The sequence below is a fragment of the Mandrillus leucophaeus genome, unplaced genomic scaffold (assembly GCF_000951045.1).
Source record: "Mandrillus leucophaeus isolate KB7577 unplaced genomic scaffold, Mleu.le_1.0 Scaffold150, whole genome shotgun sequence".
Classification (NCBI taxonomy): Eukaryota; Metazoa; Chordata; class Mammalia; order Primates; family Cercopithecidae; genus Mandrillus; species Mandrillus leucophaeus.
Genome location: NW_012101477.1, coordinates 3,184,567 through 3,206,536, shown reverse-complemented (window position 1 = coordinate 3,206,536; position 21,970 = coordinate 3,184,567). Strand labels below are relative to the sequence as shown.

At 37.9% G+C, this 21,970-nt stretch overlaps 1 protein-coding gene across 2 annotated transcripts in view; it reads left to right on the top strand.

Annotated features, from left to right (window-relative positions):
• The window catches only part of RALGAPB (Ral GTPase activating protein, beta subunit (non-catalytic)), a 108,285-nt gene that overhangs the window by 29,104 nt on the left and 57,211 nt on the right, over nt 1-21,970 (top strand). For both annotated transcript variants that reach the window (XM_011974974.1, XM_011974975.1), the window contains exons 4-9: nt 1,217-1,380; nt 3,664-3,850; nt 13,333-13,464; nt 19,460-19,638; nt 20,772-20,920; nt 21,050-21,266. In XM_011974974.1, the coding sequence (XP_011830364.1) occupies nt 1,217-1,380; nt 3,664-3,850; nt 13,333-13,464; nt 19,460-19,638; nt 20,772-20,920; nt 21,050-21,266 (1,028 nt within the window). The remainder of the gene's footprint in view (nt 1-1,216; nt 1,381-3,663; nt 3,851-13,332; nt 13,465-19,459; nt 19,639-20,771; nt 20,921-21,049; nt 21,267-21,970) is intronic.

Sequence of the window (21,970 nt, the reverse complement as noted above, 5' to 3'; positions counted from 1 at the left end):
GAACATCTCCCCACTCCTGAGGGTGCTTGGCTCTTCCTAGGCAATTTTCTCATCATTTTGCTTTAGGTGTGACTTCTTTAGGGAAAACTTAGTGGTGTCATTTGCTTTCAACTCTAGGGTAAGTGACCGGTTTTCCGCATCATAGCCCAGAATCTGAGAATCTCTATTCTAAGGTTGGGTTGACAGTTCTAAGGGAACTCACTTCATTTTCTGGAATTTCTTGAGGAAACTCCCCAGTCTGATTCAGATATGTTTCTATCAGTTCTTTGTGACAAATGACAATATGTAGAAACTTGGCCTCAAGACTTATTTCAGTAATATTAGATACTTTTTTTGGGTTTCCCATAAGAGATCTGGAGGCCAGCTTACCACTTGCTAATACAGTGGATTTCCTGCTATTCTCAAAATTCTCACTGTTCTACTTTGGAAAGTGAGGGTAAGGGCTCGGGCCTGGACCTCTATCTTCATCCTCAGTCCTAGCCAAAATACTTTGATCTGTTATATAGATAATTCTTCTTTATGAGATTTCCCTTGGGAAAAACAGTCCTGCAGTGAGTTTTAAAACTGTTGTTCCAGGGTATCCTGGGAACCTTGGAGCCTCCATCTCTGGCTACGTGTCTTTTTCTAAAATTAGAGCAGCAGTAGCAGGTATTTATTTCTGAAGCAATGCCTACATACCTCATCAATTTTGGGGACCTATTAGGCTATTCCTTCTGGCCCTTAGGCCCTTCTCTAATAGACCTTAGCTTCAGAGGGACTATGAGCACTGTAAATTCACATGTAGAATTCTTGCAAATATGTGTTTTTAAAAATTAAACAAGAATACCAAGGTCGTTCTGCTTAAATGTAAGCAGCAAGGGTGGCTGTGGGTATTTACTTGTTAATTCAACAAAAACCTATTGAGTGCCTGCTATTATATGTTAGGCATGTGTTAGACATAGAAAATCCAGAAATGAAGTTTATATTCTAGTATTCCCGCCTTCCTCCCAGAAGCTTTCCAGTTCTCATAGGAGTGGTAGGTTTAGAACCCAGAGTGCTGAACTTTACGATGAGTAAGAAGTAGCTTTAAACTGAAGATGGTATGCCTAGCCCTCTCTGCTGATAATATTAGGGAGCTTCACTGGACCACTGCTTGCCACATCCATAAGTCACCTGTCCTGAAGCTGTTGCTGTCTCTTCTTCAGGCTTGCCAGTGATATCTGTCTATCTTCTTCAGACAGGAACAGGGTTCCAGTCAGATTCGACTATGCTTACAGGTCCTGAGAGCCATTCAGAAACTGGCCCGTGAGTCATCTCTCATGGCCCGAGAAACCTGGGAAGTCTTACTGTTGTTTCTTCTGCAGATTAATGACATACTTCTGGCCCCACCAACTGTTCAAGGTTTGTTTATTTATTTATTTATTTTTCTGATTTATTTCTGAGCTCCAAATACAGTTCATCTTTAAACTCAGTGAGTGGTAGACTCATTGGGGATTTAAATTTTGACATAATGGTTTACAAACAAAGATGAACAGTTCTTAGAATGGAAACCCTCAGGCACAATATAACTTTAGCACTAATGAAGTTATTTTATCTTCGGTAATAATTTTGCTAATATAGGGAGGGACTCAGTGAATTATGCATGTTTGATAATGGTGGAAACAGTAGCTCATTTAATAGGATAGGCCGGGCGCGGTGGCTCACGCCTATAATTCCAGCACTTTGGGAGGCCAAGGTGGGTGGGATCACCTGAGGTCAGGAGTTTGAGACCAGCCTGGCCAACATAGTGAAACCTCATCTCTACTAAAAATACCAAAAGTAGCCGGGCGTGGTGGTGGACGCCTGTAATCCCAGCTACTTGGGAGGCTGAGACAGGAGAATCACTTGAACCTAGGAGGCAGAGGTTGCAGTGAGCCAAGATCATGCTGTTGTACTCCAGCCTGGGCAACCAGAGCAAAACTCTGTCTCAAAAAAAAAAAAAGTTAGGATAGAGCCTATATAAGAAACAACTGGCCAGGCGTGGTGACTCACACCTGTAATCCCAGAACTTTGAGAGGCCGAGGCAGGCGGATCACCTGAGGTCATGAGTTCGAGACCAGCCTGGCCAACATGGTGAAACCCCATCCCTTCTAAAAGTACAAAAATTAGCCAGGTGTGGTGGTGGACGCCTGTAATCCCAGCTACTCAGGAGGCGGAGGCAGGAGAATTGCTTGAACCTGGGAAGCGGAGGTTGTAGTGAGCCAAGATCGTGTCACTGAACTCCAGCCTGGGCGACGAGTAAGACACTGTCTCAAAAAAAAGAAAAAGAAAAAGAAAAAAAAGAAACAACTAACCAATTAAATTAGAGCCTATAGATAATGGTATTACAAAGTAGTTATCAAAGTAGAGTCTGAAAACTTGATAGTGACAGAAGATATTTTACTCAGCAAATGAAACTTCCAAAGTCTTCTAACTGTTCTATTTGGAAGTGTGCCAGTTTGCCATTCATTAGCTAGCCATTAAAATGCCTCCAGTTTTATGACTTTACAGTGTATTTCAGAATCCCTGCTTTGTATATAGCACAATGTATATAAACTATAAGTTGATCATGTAGTTCCAAGTTCTCTTGTTGCTTATTCATCGGTATACTCTGTTTACTAACACACGTGACTGTGCTTGTGTTCTCACACAGATGCAGTGTTCAGGGAAATAGCTAAAAGGAAGCATGGAATTTCAGTGTGGGAAGGGATGCGTTGATAGGAATACTCTGTCTGGTATTGACAATAGCTGGCCAGTCATTGATTCATCAGCTCTCTATTGCTTACTCCTCATTCCAGGGATCTCAACAGCATGAGGCAGACAATTCATCCCCTTCTTGGGCTCTTTGTTGTTGAAACTTTAGTTTTGCTCATTTGAAACACACATTCTTATAACTTTTCCTGTGAGTCCCAACTTTGCCTTCTGAAGCTGTGCAGTGTAAAGACCACTGCTATTTTTCCACCTGGTTCCAGGACTTAGAACAGGGGAACAGCCCATTTTCATGGTTAAGGCTCTGTCCTTCCCAACACCAGTCCTTTTGCTCCATTATTTGTCTTTCTCTCTCTCTCTCCCCACCTTGAAGGGTGGCTTTCAAATACTTGGAGCATTGTATGGCAAAGTTTGGAGGTAAAAAGACATGGGTGTTTGTTGTGATTCCTTCACTTACTGGCTGCATGAAGTTGAAGAAGTTGCTTAAACTCTCCGAATCTAAGTTTTCTCATCTTCAAAATGGATATAATTAGTAGTTGGTATTAGGTATTACAGATACCTATCCTGCAGAATTAATGTGAGGATTATATGAGGTCATTTGTATGAACTATTTGGCATAGAAACTGACTCATAGTAGTCAGTCATCATAGTCAGTCATCCTTTACCTTCTCCCCTGTGTCCGCCTGTCCCCCTTGCTGGAGGATTAAGGCCTTCAATAAGAATTGAACAGGACAACTTGAAATCTTTCAAAGTAGAAATTTTTTGATGTATCTATGATTTGGGGCACAGGAACTCCTAAGCATTACTTCTCATTTTTACTATTAAATGATTATTTGAAAGTCAAAACTTAACATTGCACTTACTTTAATTTTTTGACCAGTTCTCCCACATCAGTGACTTAAAGATTCTGCTTTAAAAATAAGTTTGCCAAAGATGTGTTTTCTTTTCGTTGGTAAGGTGGCATTGCTGAGAATCTAGCAGAGAAGTTGATTGGTGTTCTCTTTGAGGTGTGGTTACTAGCTTGTACTCGGTGCTTCCCAACACCTCCTTATTGGAAAACAGCCAAGGAGATGGTGGCTAACTGGAGGCATCACCCAGCAGTGGTGGAGCAGTGGAGCAAGGTCATTTGTGCGCTCACTTCCAGGTAGGTTATTGTCACTGCCCTACCTTCCTTCAGTCCCTGTCTGACCTTAGGCAGCTTTCTGGCATTCATGGAATACATTGTAACAAAGGCTGGGTCTGTTGTTACTGTACTTTAGATACAGAATTGAGCCACTTTTTAAACATAGATATAACAGTTTGGCTAGTGCCCATTTAAAACCTTTCAGAATAATCAAGTATTCTTGAGAAACAGATAAATGTTATACCTTACTTCCCCCACAAAAAAAAAATTCCACTCTTATTTTGATTACTAAAATATGCATAATCATTATTTTAAAGAAACAAACCATAGAAAGGTATAATAGAAAAGTTCTCCTGAAATCCTACCATGTGTATTTATATATAATTTTACAGAAATGGGACCATACTATAAATGCTACTTTGTAACCAAAGTAGGTAGTTTTTTTATAATAATAATTTTACTTTTTTGCCATTTATATATAATACCATCACTGTTTTGTAAGTACACTCTTAGGTTCATTTTTTTCACACTTATTTTTTCATTTAAATCCGATTTTAATATGCAGGCATACCTTGTTTTATTGTACTTCACTGTGTTGAGCCTCACAGGTACCATGTGTTTTTTTTTTTTTTTTTCAAATTGAAGGGTTGTGGCAACCCTGCATCAAGTAAGTCTTTTGGTGCCATTTTTCCAACAGCCTGTGCTCACTTTGTGCCTCTGTCATATGTTGGTAATTCTTGCGTATTTCAGACTTTTAAATTACAATTATCTGTTATGGTGACCTGTGATCAGTGATCTTTGATGTTACCATTGTCGTTGTTACAGAGTGCCACGTACTACACCTATATAAAATGGTGAACTTTATCGATCAATGTTGTTTGTGTTCTCACAGCTCCACTGACCAGCTGTTCCCCGTCTCTTTCCCACTCTTGAGACACAATAATACTAAACTTAGGCCAATTAGTAACTAAAATGGCCTCAAAGTGTTCGAGTGAAAGGAATAGTTGCATGTCTCTCACTTTAAATCAAAAGCTAGAAATGATTTAGTTAGGAAGGTGTGTTGAAAGCCAAAATAGGCTGAAAGCTAGGACTCTTGCACCAAATGTTTAGCCAAGTTGTGAATGCAAAGGAAAAGTTCTTGAAGGAAATTAAACATGCTATACCACTGAACACAGGAATGATAAGAAAGCAAAACAGGCTTATTTATGATATGGAGAAAGTTTGAGTGGTCTAGATGGGAGATCAAACCAGTCACAACATTTTCTTAACCCAAAGCCTAATTCAGAGCAAGGCCTAACTGTCTTCAGTTCTGTGAAGGCTGTGAGAGGTGAGGAAGCTGCAGAAGAAAGCTTAGGAACAGGCTGAGGTTGGTTCATGAGGTTTAAGGAAAGAAACCATGTCTATAACGTGAAAGTGCAAGCTGAAGCAGCGAGTGTGATGGAGAAGCTGCAGCAAGTGATCCCGATGATCTAGCTAAGATCATTGATGAAGGTGGCGTCACCAAACAACAGATTTTCAGTGTGCATTAAACAGTCTTGTGTTGGAAGAAGACACCGTCTAGGACTTCTATAGGTACAGAGAAGTCAATGCCTGGCAAGCTGAAGCCAGTGCTCATTCACCATTTGGAAAATCCTAGGGCCCTTAAGAATGATGTTAAATTTGTGCTCGCCTTGGCAGCCCGTATACTAAGAATGATGTTACATTTATTCTGGCTGTGTGCAATGGCTCATGCCTGTAATCCCAGCACTTTGGGGGTAAGACATGGGCAGATTACTTGAGCTCAGGAGTTTGAGACCACCCTGGGCAACTTGACAAACCCCGTCTCTATAAAAAATAAAAAAAATATCCAGGTATGGTGGCTTGTGCCTGTAGAACCCGCCTCCAAGGTTCAAGTGATTCTTGTGCCTTAGCCCCCCGAGTAGCTGGGATTACAGAGGTATGCCACCACACCCTGCCAGTTATTGTATTTTTAGTAGAGATGGGGTTTCACCATGTTGGTCTCAAATTCCTGGCCTCAAAACAGTCCACCCATCTCAGCCTCCCAAAGTGCTTGGATTACAGGCATGATCCACTGGGCCCAGCCTGACTTTCAAATCTTGTTTAAGAAATAGAGTTGACCCTTGAACAACATGTTTTTGAACTGTGTGGGTCCACTTATATGTAGTGGAAACTTTTTTTTGAGATTTGAGACAATTTGAAAAAATGTGCACCGTGTAGCCCAGATATATTGAAAAAAGAAAAAAAAGGTATGTCATGTGCATAAAATATATGTACATGCTAGTCTTATATTGTTTACTACCATAAAATATACACAAATGTGTTATACTAAATTAAAATTTATTAAAACTTATGCATACAAATGCTTATAGACTATACATGATACCATTTGCAGTAATGTAAACAACAGGTAAAGAAATGTAAACATAAAAGCTACAGTATAAATCGTAATTGCATAAAATTAACTGGTACATACTATACTACTGTAATAATTTTGTAGCCACTTCCTGTTGCTATTGCAATGAGTTCAAGTGTTGTGAATATTCACCTAAAACCCCATGTGACACTAATCATCTCTGCTTGAGCAGTTAATCTCTCCAGTAAATAGTGTATCTCAGTAAAAAGTGATGTCTCAGTTTTCATTTTTCATCATACTTAATTCAATACTGTAAACCTGGAATAAATAATACCATGGGACCCATACGAAGTGCCATTAGTGGTGCTGGAAGTGCTCCCAAGAAGCAGAGAAAACTCATGACATTACAAAAAAAAGTTGAATTGCTTGATGTGTTCTGTCGTTTGAGGTCTGCACCTGTGGTCACCTGCCATTTCAGGCAGACAATTGATTTTGTGAAAAGATGACGTAAACTTATGGTGTCAGTAAACACAGTACAGTGTTGTAAATGTATTTTCTCTTTTATATGACTTTTTTTTTTTTTGAGACAGAGTCTCACTTTGTCACCTAGTCTGCAGTGCAGTGGTATGATCTCAGCTCACTGCAACCTCAGCCTCACTGCAGCCTCTGCCTCCCAGGCTCAAGTGATTCTCGTGCCTCAGCCTCCTGAGTAGCTGGGATTACAGGCGTGAGCCACCATGCCCAGCTAATTTTTTAGTATTTTTAGTAGAGTCAGGATTTCTCCATGTTGGTCAGGCTGGTCTCTAACTCCAGGCCTTATGTGAGCCTCCCCGCCTCTGCCTTCCAAAGTGCTGGGATTACAGGCATGAGCCACTGTGCATGGCCCTTTTTAATAATTTTTTAAAGACGGGGTCTTGCTGGGTTGCCCAGGCTAGAGTGTAATGGCTGTTCATAGGTGTGATCATAATGCACTACACTCTTAAGGTCCTGGGCTCAAGCTATTTAGGTTGGTTCAAAAGTAATTGCAGCTTTTGCCATATTTTAATTACTTTTGTACCGACACAATATCTTCTGCCTCAAGCCTTCCAAGTAGCTGGGACTATGAGTGTGCCACTGCGTCTGATTTTCCTTATGATTTTCTTTGTAACATTTTATTTAGCTTTCTTTAGTGTAAGAATACCATATATAATACACAAACAAAATATGTGTTAATTGTTTGCTATTGGTAAGGCTTCTGATTAGATTAGTGTTAAGTTTTTGGGGACTCAAACATTATACATAGAGTTTTCAACTGTATGAGGGGCCAGTACCTCTAGTTCCTATGTTGTTCAAGGGTCAACTGTACGTTTTGTAAGGCTATAGCTGCCATATCAGCATTAAAAGGACTTTGGAAGAAGTTGATTCCAACCCTAATGAATGATTATGAGGGGTTCAGAGCTTTAGTGGAAGAAGTCACTGCAGATGAGGTGGAGAAGTAGCAAGAGAACTACAATTAGAAGTATAGCCCAAAGAGATGACTAATTGCTGCAATGTCATGATAAAACTAATGATGAGAAGTCTTACGGATGAGCAAAGAAAGTAGTTTCCTGAGGTGGAATCTACTCCTGGTATAGATGCCATGAACATTGTTGAAATGACAGCAAAGTATATAGAGTATTATATAAGCTTAATTGGTAAAGTAATGGCAGAGTTTGAGAGGATTCACTCCGATTTTGAAATAAGTTCTACTGTGGGTAAAATGCTATGAAATGACATTGCATGCCACAGATAAATTTTCTTGTGAAAAGAAGAGTCAGTCCGTGTGGCACACTTCATTGTTTTAGTTTTTAAAACTGCCACAGCCACCCCAGCCATCAACAATCACCATCCTGATCAGTCTGCAGCCGTCAATGAGGCAATACCCTCTACCAGTGAAAAGATGACTCTAGATGACACAAACAAATGGAAAAACATTCCATGTTCATGGTTTAGAAGAATCAATATCATTAAAATGACCATACTGCCCATAGCAATCTATAGATTCAACACTATTCCTATCAAACTACCAGTGCCATTTTTTCACATAACTAGGAAAAAACCTATTCTAAAATTCATATTGGAACCAAAAAAGAGCTTTAATAGCCAAAGCAATCCTAAAGCAAAAAGAATAAAGCTAGAGGCATCACATTACCCAACTTCAAACTATACTACAGGGCTACAATCCCCAAAACAGCATGGTACTAGTACAAAAACAGATACATAAACTAGTGGAACAGAATAGAGAACCCAGAAGTAAAGCTTCATAACTACAGCCATCTGATCTTTGACAGAGTCAATAAAAACAAGCAACGGGGAAAGAACTTTCTATTCAATAAAAACAGTGCAGGGTTAGCTGGCTAACCATATGCAGAAGAATGAAACTGGACTGCTGCCTTTCACCATATACAAAAATTAACTCAAGATGGATTAAAGATTTAAATGTAATGCCTCAAACTATAAGAATACGAGAAGAAAACCTAGGAAACACTATTCTGGACATTTGCCTTGGGAAGGAATTTATGACTCAGTCCTCAAAAGTAATTGCAACAGAAACAGTTGACAAGTGGTACCTAATTAAACAAAAGAGTTTCTGCACGTAAAAGAAACTATCAACAGAGTAAACGGAAAACCTACAGAATGAGAGAAAATATTCACAAATTATACATCTGACAGATATCCAATATCCAGAATCTACAAGGAACTTGAAAACAATTGAACAAGCAAAAAACAACCCCATTAAAAAACAGGCAAAAGACATGAACAGACACTTATCAAAAGAAGACATACAAGTGGCCAACAAACATATGAAAAAATGCTCCATATTACTAATCATCAAACAAATGCAAATCAAAATCACAGTGAGATACTATCTCACACTAGGCAGAATGGGTATTAAAATGTCAGAAAAACAGTAGATGCTGGCAAGACTGCAGAGAAAAGGGAATGGTTATAAACTCTGCTGGTGGGAATGTAAATTAGTTCCAGCTACTGTGGAAAGCAATTGGAAGATTTCTCAAAGAACTTAAAATACGACTACCACTCAACCCAGCCATCCCATTGCTGGGTATATATCCAAAAGAAAACAAATGATTCTACCAAAAAGACACATGCACTCTTATATATTGCAGCACGATTCACAATAGCAAGGACATGGAATCAACGTAGATGCCCGTCGGTGGTAGACTGGGTAAAGAAAATGTGGCACATGTGCACCATGGCATGCTATGCAGCCATGAAAAAGAATTATGTCCTTTGCAGCAACATGGATGCAGCTTGAAGCCATTATCCTAAGTGAATTAACACAGGAACAGAAAATCAAGTATCACATGTTCTCACTTATGAGTGGGAGCTAAACATTGGACGTAAAACTCATGGACATAAAGATGACAGCATTAGAAACTGAGGACTACTGATGGGGGAAGAGGAGCAGTGTTGAAAAGCCCAGATGATGGGATTATTTGTACCCCAAGCCTCAGCATCATGCAGTATACCCAGATAATCTGCACATGTACCTCCTGAATCTAAAATAAAAGTTGGAAAGTTTTAAAAAGGGAAAAGATTATGACTTGCTGAAGGCACAGATGATTATTAGCATCTTTCAGCAGTAAAATATTAATATTTTTAAATTAAGGATGTACATTGATTTTTAAAGATATAATCCTATTGCATACTTAATCGACTGCAGTATAGTCCAAACATAGCTTTTATATGCATTGAGAAACCAAAAAAACATGCATGACTTGCTTTTTGCAATATTTGTTTTATTAGGGTAGTGTGAAACAACCTGCAAGATCTCCAAGGTATACCTGTATAACTCTAGATATAGATAAGGGTTCTTTAAAAAATATAATACCTTTATCACACCTAAAAAAGTTGACAATTCTTTAATATCAGTTAGCCAATAGGTGTTCAAATTTTCAGGTGCAGTTGGTCCTCTGTGGGTTCTGTATCCATGGACACAGCCAATCAGAAATCAAAAATATTTGGCAAAAAATTTCACAAAATTCCAAAGAGTAAAAATTGAATTTGCCTTCTACTGAGTACTGCATTGAATCTGTGCAAATGAAGGGATGTGTATGCATTGTATTAGGTATTATAAGTAATCTTGAGATGATTTAAAGTATATAAGAAGATGTGTGTAGGTTATATGCAAATACTAAATTATTTTATGTAAGGGGACTTGAGCATCCATGGATTTTGGCATCTGAGGGGTGTCCTGCATCAATCCCCCATAATACTGAAGGACAACTGTATAGGTTTCTGCTGTCTTTCTTTCTCTTTTTTTGACAGTTTCTTACTCTGTCACCCAGGCTGGAATGCAATGGTGCAATCACAGCTTACTGCAGCCTTAATCTCCTAGGCTCAAGTGATCCTCCTGCTTCAGCCACCTGAGTAGCTGGGACTGCAGGCGTGCACCACCATGCTTGGCTAATTTTTATATTTCTGATCACAATGGGATTCCTCCATGTTGTCCAGGCTGGCCTTGAACTCCTGGGCTCAAGCAGTCCTCTTGCCTTGGCCTCCCAAAGTGCTGGTATTACAGGCCTGAGCCACCACACCAGGCCTAGGTTTCTGCTTTATTTTTCTTTGCAATTTTTTTTGTTGAAGAAACTGGGTTGTCTTACAGAGTGTTTCACATTCTGGATTTTTCCAGTTACGTCCACATTGTTAATTTAACATATTCCTCTGCCCCGCTGTATTTCCTGTAAACTGGTAGTTAGATCTAGAGTCTTGATCTCATTCAAGTTTGACTGGGGGCAAAGAGAAGGGGTGACAGGAACAAAAACTTTGTAGGTAGTATTATGTATCAGAAGGTAGACTTCTCTTTTTCTGAGTTAATAAAATGTTTAGATCTTTATTATTATTTAAACTAAAAAATGAAACTTTGGAATATTTTGTTGATTCTCATATATCACAGACAACATCAATATTATGAATCTAGCCATGAGTGGTGGCTCACATCTGTAATCCCAGCACTTTGGGAGGCTGAGGCAGGACAATTGCTTTAAAAAAATTATGAATCTGTTTTTAAGTAATGCTTTTATCTTGATTGTGATAACATTACATGCTTATAATAGAAAATTTGGAAAATGTAGGGACAAATACCTATCGTTTAGAGCCAACCCATGTTAACGTTTTAATGTATTTTTTCCATTTAGTTCCCTTTTTAAAAATACCAGTTTGAAATTATTCTATATAATATTGTCTGCTTGTTTCATTTGATGTCTGATTCTTGTCACTTTTAGTTACACATACTTTTTCTCATTAAATAGCTGTTGAGATCATATTTTTAATGGTTTTGTAGTTTTCTATTATGTAATTGGAATATAATTCATTTAATTATTGCCTTGTTATTGTTGTTGTTTTTTTTTTTTTTTTTTGAGGCAAGGTCTTGCTCTGTTGCCCAGGCTGGAGTGCAGTGGTGTGAGCAGGACTCATAGCAGCCTCAACCTCCCCAGGCTCAAGCTATCCTCTCACTTCAGCCTCCCGGGGCAGCTGGGAGCTACAGGTGCATGCCACCATGCCCAGATAATTTTTGTATTTTTTGTAAAGATGAGGTTTTGCATATTGGTCAAGCAGGCCTCAAGCCCCTGGACTCAAGTGATCCACTAGACTTGGCCTCCCAGAGTGCTGGGATTGCAGGCATGAGCCACTGTGCCAGCGTTGTTGTTTTTTTTTCTTTTCTTTTTTTTTGAAATATGGTCTTGCTCTGTTGCCCAGGGTGGAGTGCAGTGGTGCAGTCATGGCTCTTTGCAGACTCAAACTCCTGACCTCAAGCAATCCTGCCATCTTCCCCTGCTGTTTTGATATTTATGTTGTTCCCATTATTTTATTTAAAAAATATTGGTGATATGAATGCTTTATACATAGTCTTTATATGTATTCTGATTACATTATCTTTAGATAGAGAATAATTGAGTTAAAGGGCTTTGAATAGTTTTAATACATTTAGAATATTACTATTAAGTAATTGAGTGGTTGAGTTATTTTTATGGTATATCAGAAATTCTAAACTTCATGTAAAACTATTATAACTTAGTTATATTGCAGAAATTTGCAGTGAGATGAATCTTTTAAAAAATTTAAATATTGTATGATTATATAATTATATAGGTATAATTGTATATAAATAGCTATGATTTATAAGTAATATGTAACGTATACATGTGAAACATATATATAAATGTATGTCACAGAAAGACAGTTAAAAACTAAGATCACTGACAGCTGAAAAACACAAACTAGAACTACAAAATGGGAAGAAATGATACAAAATGATTAACATACCTAACTTATAAAAAGGTCATAAATAATAATTCAGAATCACTGATACACAAATGGAAGAATTAGGCTAGTCAAACCAGAAACAGAAGAGATGCAAGGAAAAACTTTAAGAATCAGTTTACAACAGAATAAATGTCCCACAGAGCACACGAATGGGGCTGGAAGAGGGACAAGTAAAAAGTGATGAAGCTGAACTGAAAAGAATTACTATATAAAAGACAAGGACAGCAGGAAGTAGCAGTATTTTAATAATAATTATTTTATAATTAATTTAAGTATCTTAAATAATTTTCTATAAATTAGTATCTTAAATTATTAAATTTATTATTATCTGTAAATACTTTAAGTATCTTAAATAATTTAAAACATTCTTTTTTTGGTATACTTGTTTATTTTACCCAAAAACTCGTGTATCTTGTAAAGAAGATGCTAATAATAACACATGTGTATTACATATAAAATATATACACCAGCATATACTCTCTTCTTCCCAGCTTCTTTCCATTAGAAATCATCTTGGAAGTCTCCAGTTTGTTTTCAATGTGAAATTTTTTTTTAAATGAACACATAATAGTTGTACATATTTTTGGATTACATAGTGATGTTTTGATGTATGTATTAAAAATGTATAGTGATTGATCAGAGTAATTAGCATATTCATCATCCCAAACATAAAAAACTAGAAATCCTCTTTCAGTTTGTCTGTTTTATGAATGAGAGTTTCCATATGTCTTGTTCACTTATGTGAGGTACACACGTTTCATCTATTTTCTTTCATGTTTCTGTGCTTGAGTGTATTTTTCAATCTGTTAAGAAATGGACTCAGTGGTGTGCATTTATTTTCTAGATTGCTACGCTTTACATATGGGCCTTCATTTCCTCCATTTAAAGTTCCCGATGAAGATGCCAGTCTGATCCCTCCAGAAATGGATAATGAGTGTGTTGCACAGACATGGTTTCGCTTTTTACACATGCTAAGGTATTGTTATTTTATTATTTCATGTGCTATTTACCCAGTAAGTGTCTTAGGGCAGGAACCATACTGTAAGTCTCTTGTCTGAATTCAGAATGTGGACGCTAAGCACCATTCATCAAAGTGTCTTAGGGCAGGAACCATGCTGTAAGTCTCTTGTTTGAATTCAGAATGTGGACGCTAAGCACCATTCATCAAATGGAACCCTGTTGGACAACAAGCACGTTTCTATCCTGTGCCTCCTGCTCTCCCTGTCCCAGCAGGGTTAGGCTGTCCTCAGCCGCTCTTGGTTTACACTCTCTAGGAACGTGTTCCCTGTGGTAGATGCCGCACTTGTTCTCTTGCCTGTTGCTGCAGCCTGGCTGATGATCTTTCTCTTGGGATTTTGTCACATTCTTTGGGGACTGGAAGTTGCTTTGCTCCTCTCTGTGTCAAGCACTGACTGGTCAATCTGCCTCTCAGAGCTCTCCTCCAAGCGCCTGTTTAAAGTTTCAGTGGGAGATACACCCTAAAATTTTGCAGAGGAGTATACTGCTACATCCTGCTGTCCCTGTCTTTTATATAGTAATTCTTTTCAGTTCAGCTTCATTACTTTTTACTTGTCCCTCTTCCAGCCGCACCTGTGTGCTCTGTGGGACATTTATTCTGTTGTAAACTGATTCTTAAAGTTTTTCCTTGCATCTCTTCTCTTTCTGGTTTGACTAGCCTAATTTTTCTATTTGTGTATCAGTGATTCTGAATTACTCTTTATGACCTTTTTGTAAGTTAGGTATGTTAATCATTTTGTATCATTTCTTCCCATTTTGTAGTTCTAGTTTGTGTTTTTCTGTCACTGATCTTAGTTTTTAAATGTCTTTCTGTGATCATTTTCTATTTCTTTTGTGTTCTTTGATCAGATAGTCACCTATGATTTCTTCCAATGTTGTTTCCTTTGTAATAGTAAGTTTTTTTATATACCTCAGGATCTGTCTTTATATATATATACACACACACACACACGCATGCACGCACGTAATTTGCAGAGATAGGGTCTTCCTACGTTGCCCAGTCTGGTCTCAAACTCCTAGACTTAAGCAGTCCACCCGCTTCAGCCTTCCAGAGTGCTAGGATTGCAGGCATCGAGCCACCGTGCCCGGCCTGGAATTCATCTTTAGTTCACATATTACTTCATTAATTTCTTCATTTATTTTTATGTCAGAGTCACACTCTTAATTATTTTAACTTCATAATATTATTGATATTTAGTAGGTTTAATGTCTTTTTCTCTTTTTCCTTCTCTTAGAGTATTTGTTTCTTCTTGCCTGTTTAACATTTCAGATCAATTTTAGAACCAATTTTTCAAGTTACAAAACATAAGCAAACAGAAGGAAAAACCTCAATGAAATCTTCTGGGGTTTGGATTGTGTATTAATTAGGGTAAGGAATATGTTCTGCTTTAGCAAATGAACCTGAAAATCTTTTATAAAGTCTGGAATCAGGACTGGCTCTGTTCACATAGTCATTCGGGGACCCAGCTGGCAGAGGCTCTTTCATCTTCAACAGATGACTCCATTAGGATCTCAGTGTTATAAGCAGGAGTTTCGTATCTGGCTAGCAGATGGGGAACAGAGAGCAAGGAAAATTTTGTGGGAGGGTTTTATGTGTCAGGCCTTGAAGTAATATAAATCACTGTTACTCATATTCCATTAGCCAGAACTCAGACACACATCACACTTAATTGCAAGAGAACAGAGAATAAAAGAAAGTTGTGAACAGCTAGCCAGACTCTGCCAAAGATGAGACTGGTATTAAGCCTGTATTTATATTTAGGAAACGCTGATATCTGATATTGAGTCCGCCTTTCTAAAAGCATGTCTTTTTCTTTTTTCAGAATTTTGCATATCTTATTGAAATGTTTTACAGTTTTCTTCACAAATATTTTTAATATTTTCTTTACCATTATTTCTAGGTATTTGTTGCTGATGCTGTGAAAAGCTAACTCTTTTCTGCTATTCTGTCTTCTAGATGGTTATTACTGCTGTAAAGAACATTTTTTACTTTATGTTATTTTGTATATTATATATGGCATTTAAAAGAGCTCTGAGTATTTCACTGATTCTTCTGAGATATGGACACATACCTGCAAATAAGAAGTGTCTCTTTTCTAATAATTCATACTTGTTTTGGTGACTAATTAAAAATACTTTGGATGCAGTAAGACTTGGACTTGAGTTCAAATTCTGCTAGTTTTTTCTTTGTGAACTTGAACAATTTATTCTCCCTGTGCCTCAGTTTCTTTTTAATCTACATAATGGGAATAATGATTGTACCATCTCTTTATAAGAATTGAAGAAGAAAAAGCATGTAAAACGGTATGATGCCTAGTGCATGGTAGGTCCTTGAAAGTTGCTATTATTACAGTTATTTCTGTATATTATTTTACTGCATCCATCAGAACTTCTAGAACACTGTTGAATTAAAGTGATACTATTTTGGCACCTTTTTTAGTTCTGATTTTCTTAGAATGCCTCTAATATATGGAATTTTGAGTAGGATGTTGGTTGTTGATGCTAGATGTTCTTTTTTATGCTCCTGCTTTCCTAAACAATCAAAAATTTTATTTATTTATTTTTTAATTTTTTTTTTTGAGATAGAGTCTCGCTTTGTTGCCCAGGCTGGAGTGCAATGGTGCGATCTCTGCTCACTGCAAGCTGCGCCTCCCGGATACACGCCATTCTCCTGCCTCAGCCTCCTGAGTAGCTGGGACTACAGGCGCCCGCCACCATGCTCAGCTAATTTTTTGTATTTTTTAGTAGAGACGGGGTTTCACTGTGTTAGCCAGGATGGTCTCAATCTCCTGACCTCGTGATCCGCCTACCTCGGCCTCCCAAAGTGCTGGGAGGTAATTAAAAATTTTTGAAAATAAAGGCTGGGCATGGTGACTCACGCCTGTAATAATAGCCCTTTCGGAGGCCAATGCGGGTGGCAAGCTTAGGAGTTCGAGACCAGCCTGGGCAACATGGTGAAACCCATCTCTACTAAAAATACAAAAAACGGGCTGCGCATGGTTGCTCACGCCTGTAATCCCAGCACTTCGGGAGGCCGAGGTGGGCGGATCCCTTGAGGTCAGGAGTTCGAGACCAGCCTGGCCAACTTGGTGAAACCCTATCTCTACTAAAAATACAAAAATTAGCTGGGTGTGGTGGCGCATGCCTGTAATCCCTGCTACTTGGGAGGCTGAGGCAGGAGAATCACTTGAACCGGGAAGCAGAGGTTGCACTCCAGCCCGGGCGACAGAGCAAGACTCCATCTCCAAAAAAAAAAAAAAAAGCAAAAAACAAATTAGTCAAGTATAGTGGTGCACCTGTAATCCTAGCTACTCAGGAGGCTGAGGAACAAGAATTGCTTGAACCTGGGAGGCAGATTTGCAGTGAGCCAAGATCATACACACTGCACTGTAGCCTGGGCAACAGAGCAAGACTGTCTCAAAAAATAAATAAAATTAAAATATAAATAAAGTCAGGAGTAGTACTGAATTGTTTCAAATAATATTTTTGGATCCATTTAAACAATTAAGTGGTTTTTCTTCTTTCATCTGTTGATGTGAAATATTAATTAATTTCCCAATGTTGAACCATCTATCATTCCTGAAAGAAAAGTTTTGCTTGGTTATGGAATGCTTTTCTTTTAGTGTTTTTCTGAATTGTCTGTAGTTCTATCTTTTGATGAATTGGATAGGAAAACTTCCTATCCTTTTTTATGGTCTGTTGTGTCAAAGTTTTATGTTCCTTAAAAGTTTGAAATAAATGAACAGCAAAACTCTAGTTCTAGAGTCTTTTTTAGAGGTAGTTCTTAGATATTCTTCTTGAGCTGACTGTGGTACTTTAGTTAGAGTTATTTTCAGTGGCAAAAATAGGAGCCTACTTAAGCAAATGCAGGTGAGAAAAAGAGATTATGTGAAAACAGAGCAGTCTTACCAGGCGCTATGAAGCAGCGAGCAACCCTTTCTCATGTTGGGGAGGAATCAAGGCAGCCTCCGGACAAATCACTGTCATTTGCTTCTCTTTGCTCTTTTGATTCTCTTGTGCATGCGCATTGTTCGCTTTCTCCAGCAGGCTTCCTCCTGAGTCCCTGTTCCCTCCTGCCTTTGAGAGGGGGACATGCAGTCTCTTGATAACTGCCCAGTCGTGTAAATAGCTGTGATACTGCTTGACTTCAGTGCTTGTCCTTTCAGTTCATGGGGGCTTTCCCTTTGCTTAGTTTCTCCAAAAGGAAAATTGGATCAAATTATCTTCATTAATTAGGTCTATGGCAGACATCTGGATACCTCCTTTAGGACAATTTTACCTCCTTTCTTAAATAAGCTGTGAGTGGCAGGTCGTGAGGATTATTTATGATTGTGATTATTTGTGATTGTTGGCAAATTTCCTAGGATGAAGGTTGTATATGATGGGGAGATAGGCATCAATATTTTGTGTTGTATGTTAGTGATTTATCTTTTTCCAGGAAAACAAAAAAATATTTTTCATTTTTGTTTCCCATAGTGTTCTCAAATGCTTGTCTTTGGACTTGTGTATGCCCACCTGCCCTTTAGGCCCCATCTGGAGATTGTTTCAGTACATTTAGGTGAAATCTGGATTTTTAACAGGTTCCCCAAATGCATCAGGTACACAGGGCATTTGGAACTGCTGGAATGCAGTTTCTTTTAGTTTTTCGTATTCTTTGTTACCCATTCTCATTTCAAGTTTTACTTACTTTCTTGAATCTGTTCTCTAAATATTTGGGTGCCAATAAAATCATTCCTGGTTTACCTTTGGAGAAACTGGTATGAACCTTTCTCTCTCCAGTTTTTGATGTATCGTAGACATGAATTTAACCAAGCTCTGCTGGACTTAGGTGTAGTTCCATTTCAGCTTTACTCCTTGTTCTTCTAATTTCTGAATAGTTGAACTACAGCCCCCAGCAGGCACTGCTGGTAGAGACGAATCTCCCCTCCTCTGTCTTACTTGATGGACTAGTACAGTTCTGTGGAAACAGTATGCTTGGAAGCCCATTTTTCTTATATGCATACACATTCCCCTTTCCCCAATTACAGTTACTTGAAATTCTTTTGGTGGGTGGAAAAAGAGGTTTTCAAAGGCAGAGCATGTATAGATCACTGATTCCTATTTCTCAGCTAGTTCTTTTGCCTTGTAGGTAGTGGAAATTCTGTTCACCGGCTTTAGATTATCAGTATTACTTTGAATTGGAGAGGCTTCTTAATGGAATGCTAAGCAAACCATTTGAGTGAAAAATTGTAATCTGTTTTTAATGGAAATATTTCCAACTGTACATAAAATGTAATTAAACACAAATACATTGTTTTGAAATGTATGGCTTTAGTAGATACACATGAACACAGCATAAAACTATAACACTAATCCTGATTTTCAAATATAGGTTTTTTTTTTTTTAATTGGAAATGTTAATATTAAAGTAAAATTTTCTCCTTGGAGTTCTTGTTGACATAGCTTTACCATTCCATTGCTTAATTTTTTTTTCTTTCTTTCTTTTTTTTTTTTTTTTTTTTCTGAGATGGCGTGTTGCTGTGTTGCTCAGGCTGGAGTGCATTGGCATGATCATAGCTCACTGCAGCCTCGGCCTTGAAATCCTGGGCTCAAGTGATCTGCCTCAGCCTTCCGAGTAGCTGGGACCATAGGCACGTGCCACCATGTCCATCTTCTATTGCTTAATTCTAAACATATTGGAAAAAGTGTCTATGTATACTCTTAAAAAATTAAAACTTTTTCTAGTCTTACTTTGATTCTCCTGCTCTGAATAGGCAATGTTCATGTAACCACTCTGCAGATCTTCGGTAAAGAAGTGATGATATTTGAATCACTAACTCATTAAATACAAATCAGTCTCTTCTCTGAATCAAAGAAATAGGCACAAACAGTCCTGTTCTTAAATTAGATTACATGTATTTTATTGCTATAGAAATTTCTAAATTTGTGATTAATTCTTTTCTCTCTTTTAATAGTAATCCTGTGGATTTGAGTAACCCAGCTATTATAAGCTCTACTCCCAAATTTCAGGAACAGTTCTTGAATGTGAGCGGAATGCCGCAAGAATTGAATCAGTATCCCTGCCTTAAACATCTGCCTCAAATATTTTTTCGTGCCATGCGTGGAATCAGCTGTCTGGTGGATGCATTCTTAGGTGAATTTTGTGTATGTTGCTGGATATATGAAGAGCTTCATTTAGATAACTCTAGAGGCTAACCCTAGGAGTTATTAGAAAACATCCAAAGGAAAAGATGAACAGATTTGATGACAAATAACAAGCGAAGAAAAATTATTTGCAACAAATAAAATAGCCAGAGGGTTATCGTTTTTATGTACATATTTAGGTTGGTGCAAAAGTAATTGCAGTTTTTGCCATTTAATGTGGCCAAAACTGCAATTACTTTTGCACCCACCTGATACATCAAACAAGGTGCTAAGAACAAGAATTAGGCTAGTAGATAAATGGACAAAGGATAAGAGTAAATGATTGCAAAAGAAAAGAGTGTTCGTGCATACTAGCTATCCAAGAAAATGCAGATGAAAATGCATTTGGGACCATTCTCGTGTATATCTCTAAAAAGCAAAATTATACCTTTAGTGAGCCATTCTTTTAAGCTGTTTTTCACATTTATTTTAGATATATGAAAAGTCAAATTTTTAACCTGTTGAAAGGCAGTGATTTATAATATCTGTCATTTTCTAAAATATTTATGTGTGCTTATTAACGTACAGTTAATATGTTAGCTCTGATTAAGTTTGGCTGCAACTTAACAACCAAAAATCCTAATACAAACAAGATAGCTTATTTTCACATATGATAAATCTAGGGCTAGGCTGTACAGGGCCAGTATAATGGTTCCATCACCAGCAGGGATCCAAGGCCCTCTCCATTCTTTGCACAGTGCCTCATGGGCCATGATGGTTGAGTGAGTTCCAAACATCCTGTCCAGGAATTAGGAAGGAGAGTCTGCATATAATTGGTCCTTTAAGAAGATCTCTTAGAAGACCTACCCAACAGTCACCAACTTCTTTATGGTCAAAATATGGCCACATCTAGGTGCAAAGGGAGCTTGAAAATTGAGTCATTTTTTTTCTGGGTAGCCATGTCCAGCTAAAGTTTGTGTTCTGTTACTCAGGAAGAAACAGTGAATAGATACTGAGAGGCAACTAGCAATCTCTGCTATAGTCTATGTGTCCCAAGCCTTCACTAGGTTGCTGGGAAAAATTTTCTGATCACATATTTTGACCTATGAAGAATAATTTCATTTGCCTTTTTTTTTTTTTAAGGTATTTCTAGACCCCGATCAGACAGTGCTCCCCCAACACCCGTGAATAGATTAAGTATGCCTCAAAGTGCTGCTGTCAATACCACCCCACCACATAACCGGAGGCACCGGGCTGTTACTGTGAATAAGGCCACCATGAAGACAAGCACAGTAAGAGTTTATATCACCATTGTTAAGCTATATAAGGTTGGCTTTTTAATCTGCCATTCTTTTTATAAAGTCTTACTGTTTTCTCAAACTTTTCATTGGTATGGGTGTGTTCCTGTGTTCGTCTAATAGGTTAGTACTGCTCATGCCTCTAAAGTTCAGCACCAGACGTCTTCCACCTCTCCTCTGTCAAGTCCAAATCAGACTAGTTCAGAACCCCGGCCACTGCCTGCCCCTCGGAGACCAAAGGTTAACAGCATCTTGAATCTCTTTGGATCGTGGTTATTTGATGCAGCATTTGTTCACTGTAAACTTCATAATGGGATAAACAGAGACAGCAGCATGACTGGTAAATATTACTCAAGAAATATGTTACCTCTTTTTTCCTTTTCCTTTTTCTTTTTCTTTTTAGTCTTTCCTACCTGCAAGATTAATATGTATCTTAAAAAGCTCTCTGTTTCTGATCAAGCGATGTCTTGTGCTTAACCCCTTCCAGCTGAAGTAACAGAACTTTAGAAGATTTCCTCCCTGTTCTTTTTATGTATGTTCTATGAGGTTTGGCCTTTTGTCTGGTTTTCTTAGACATACTTAAGGTTAGCCACATTTTGTTGAATCAGATTTCTTTCAGTAGGTGACCTGGAAGTTCCCTTCATGTCAGCCAGGATAATACAATTTATATAAAGAATTAAAAATTCGAACTGGAAATTTACATTGCAGGAAGTGTTTTCTTCAATTTTGACAGCCATTCACTCATTAGTACATGTAAACATCAGAAAATTTTTGCTTCACACTATACTGTAACCTCTCAGATTTGTAGTCTAGAGAACTTTATTTCAAGGGCACACTTTCAAAAATACTACTTGCTCTTTAACTTAATAAGATTGATTGGTGGAGAATTAATAACTCAACCCTGATATCTTCATTTAGATTTTATTATAAAAAGGAAACTGTCTAAATAAGAGCTGGTGTTTTTTTTTTTGTCATCTTAACCATTATATTTGGCATAGGGTGCAGGATGGATGGGTGGGGTAGTGCAGTGTTTTGAATATTTAT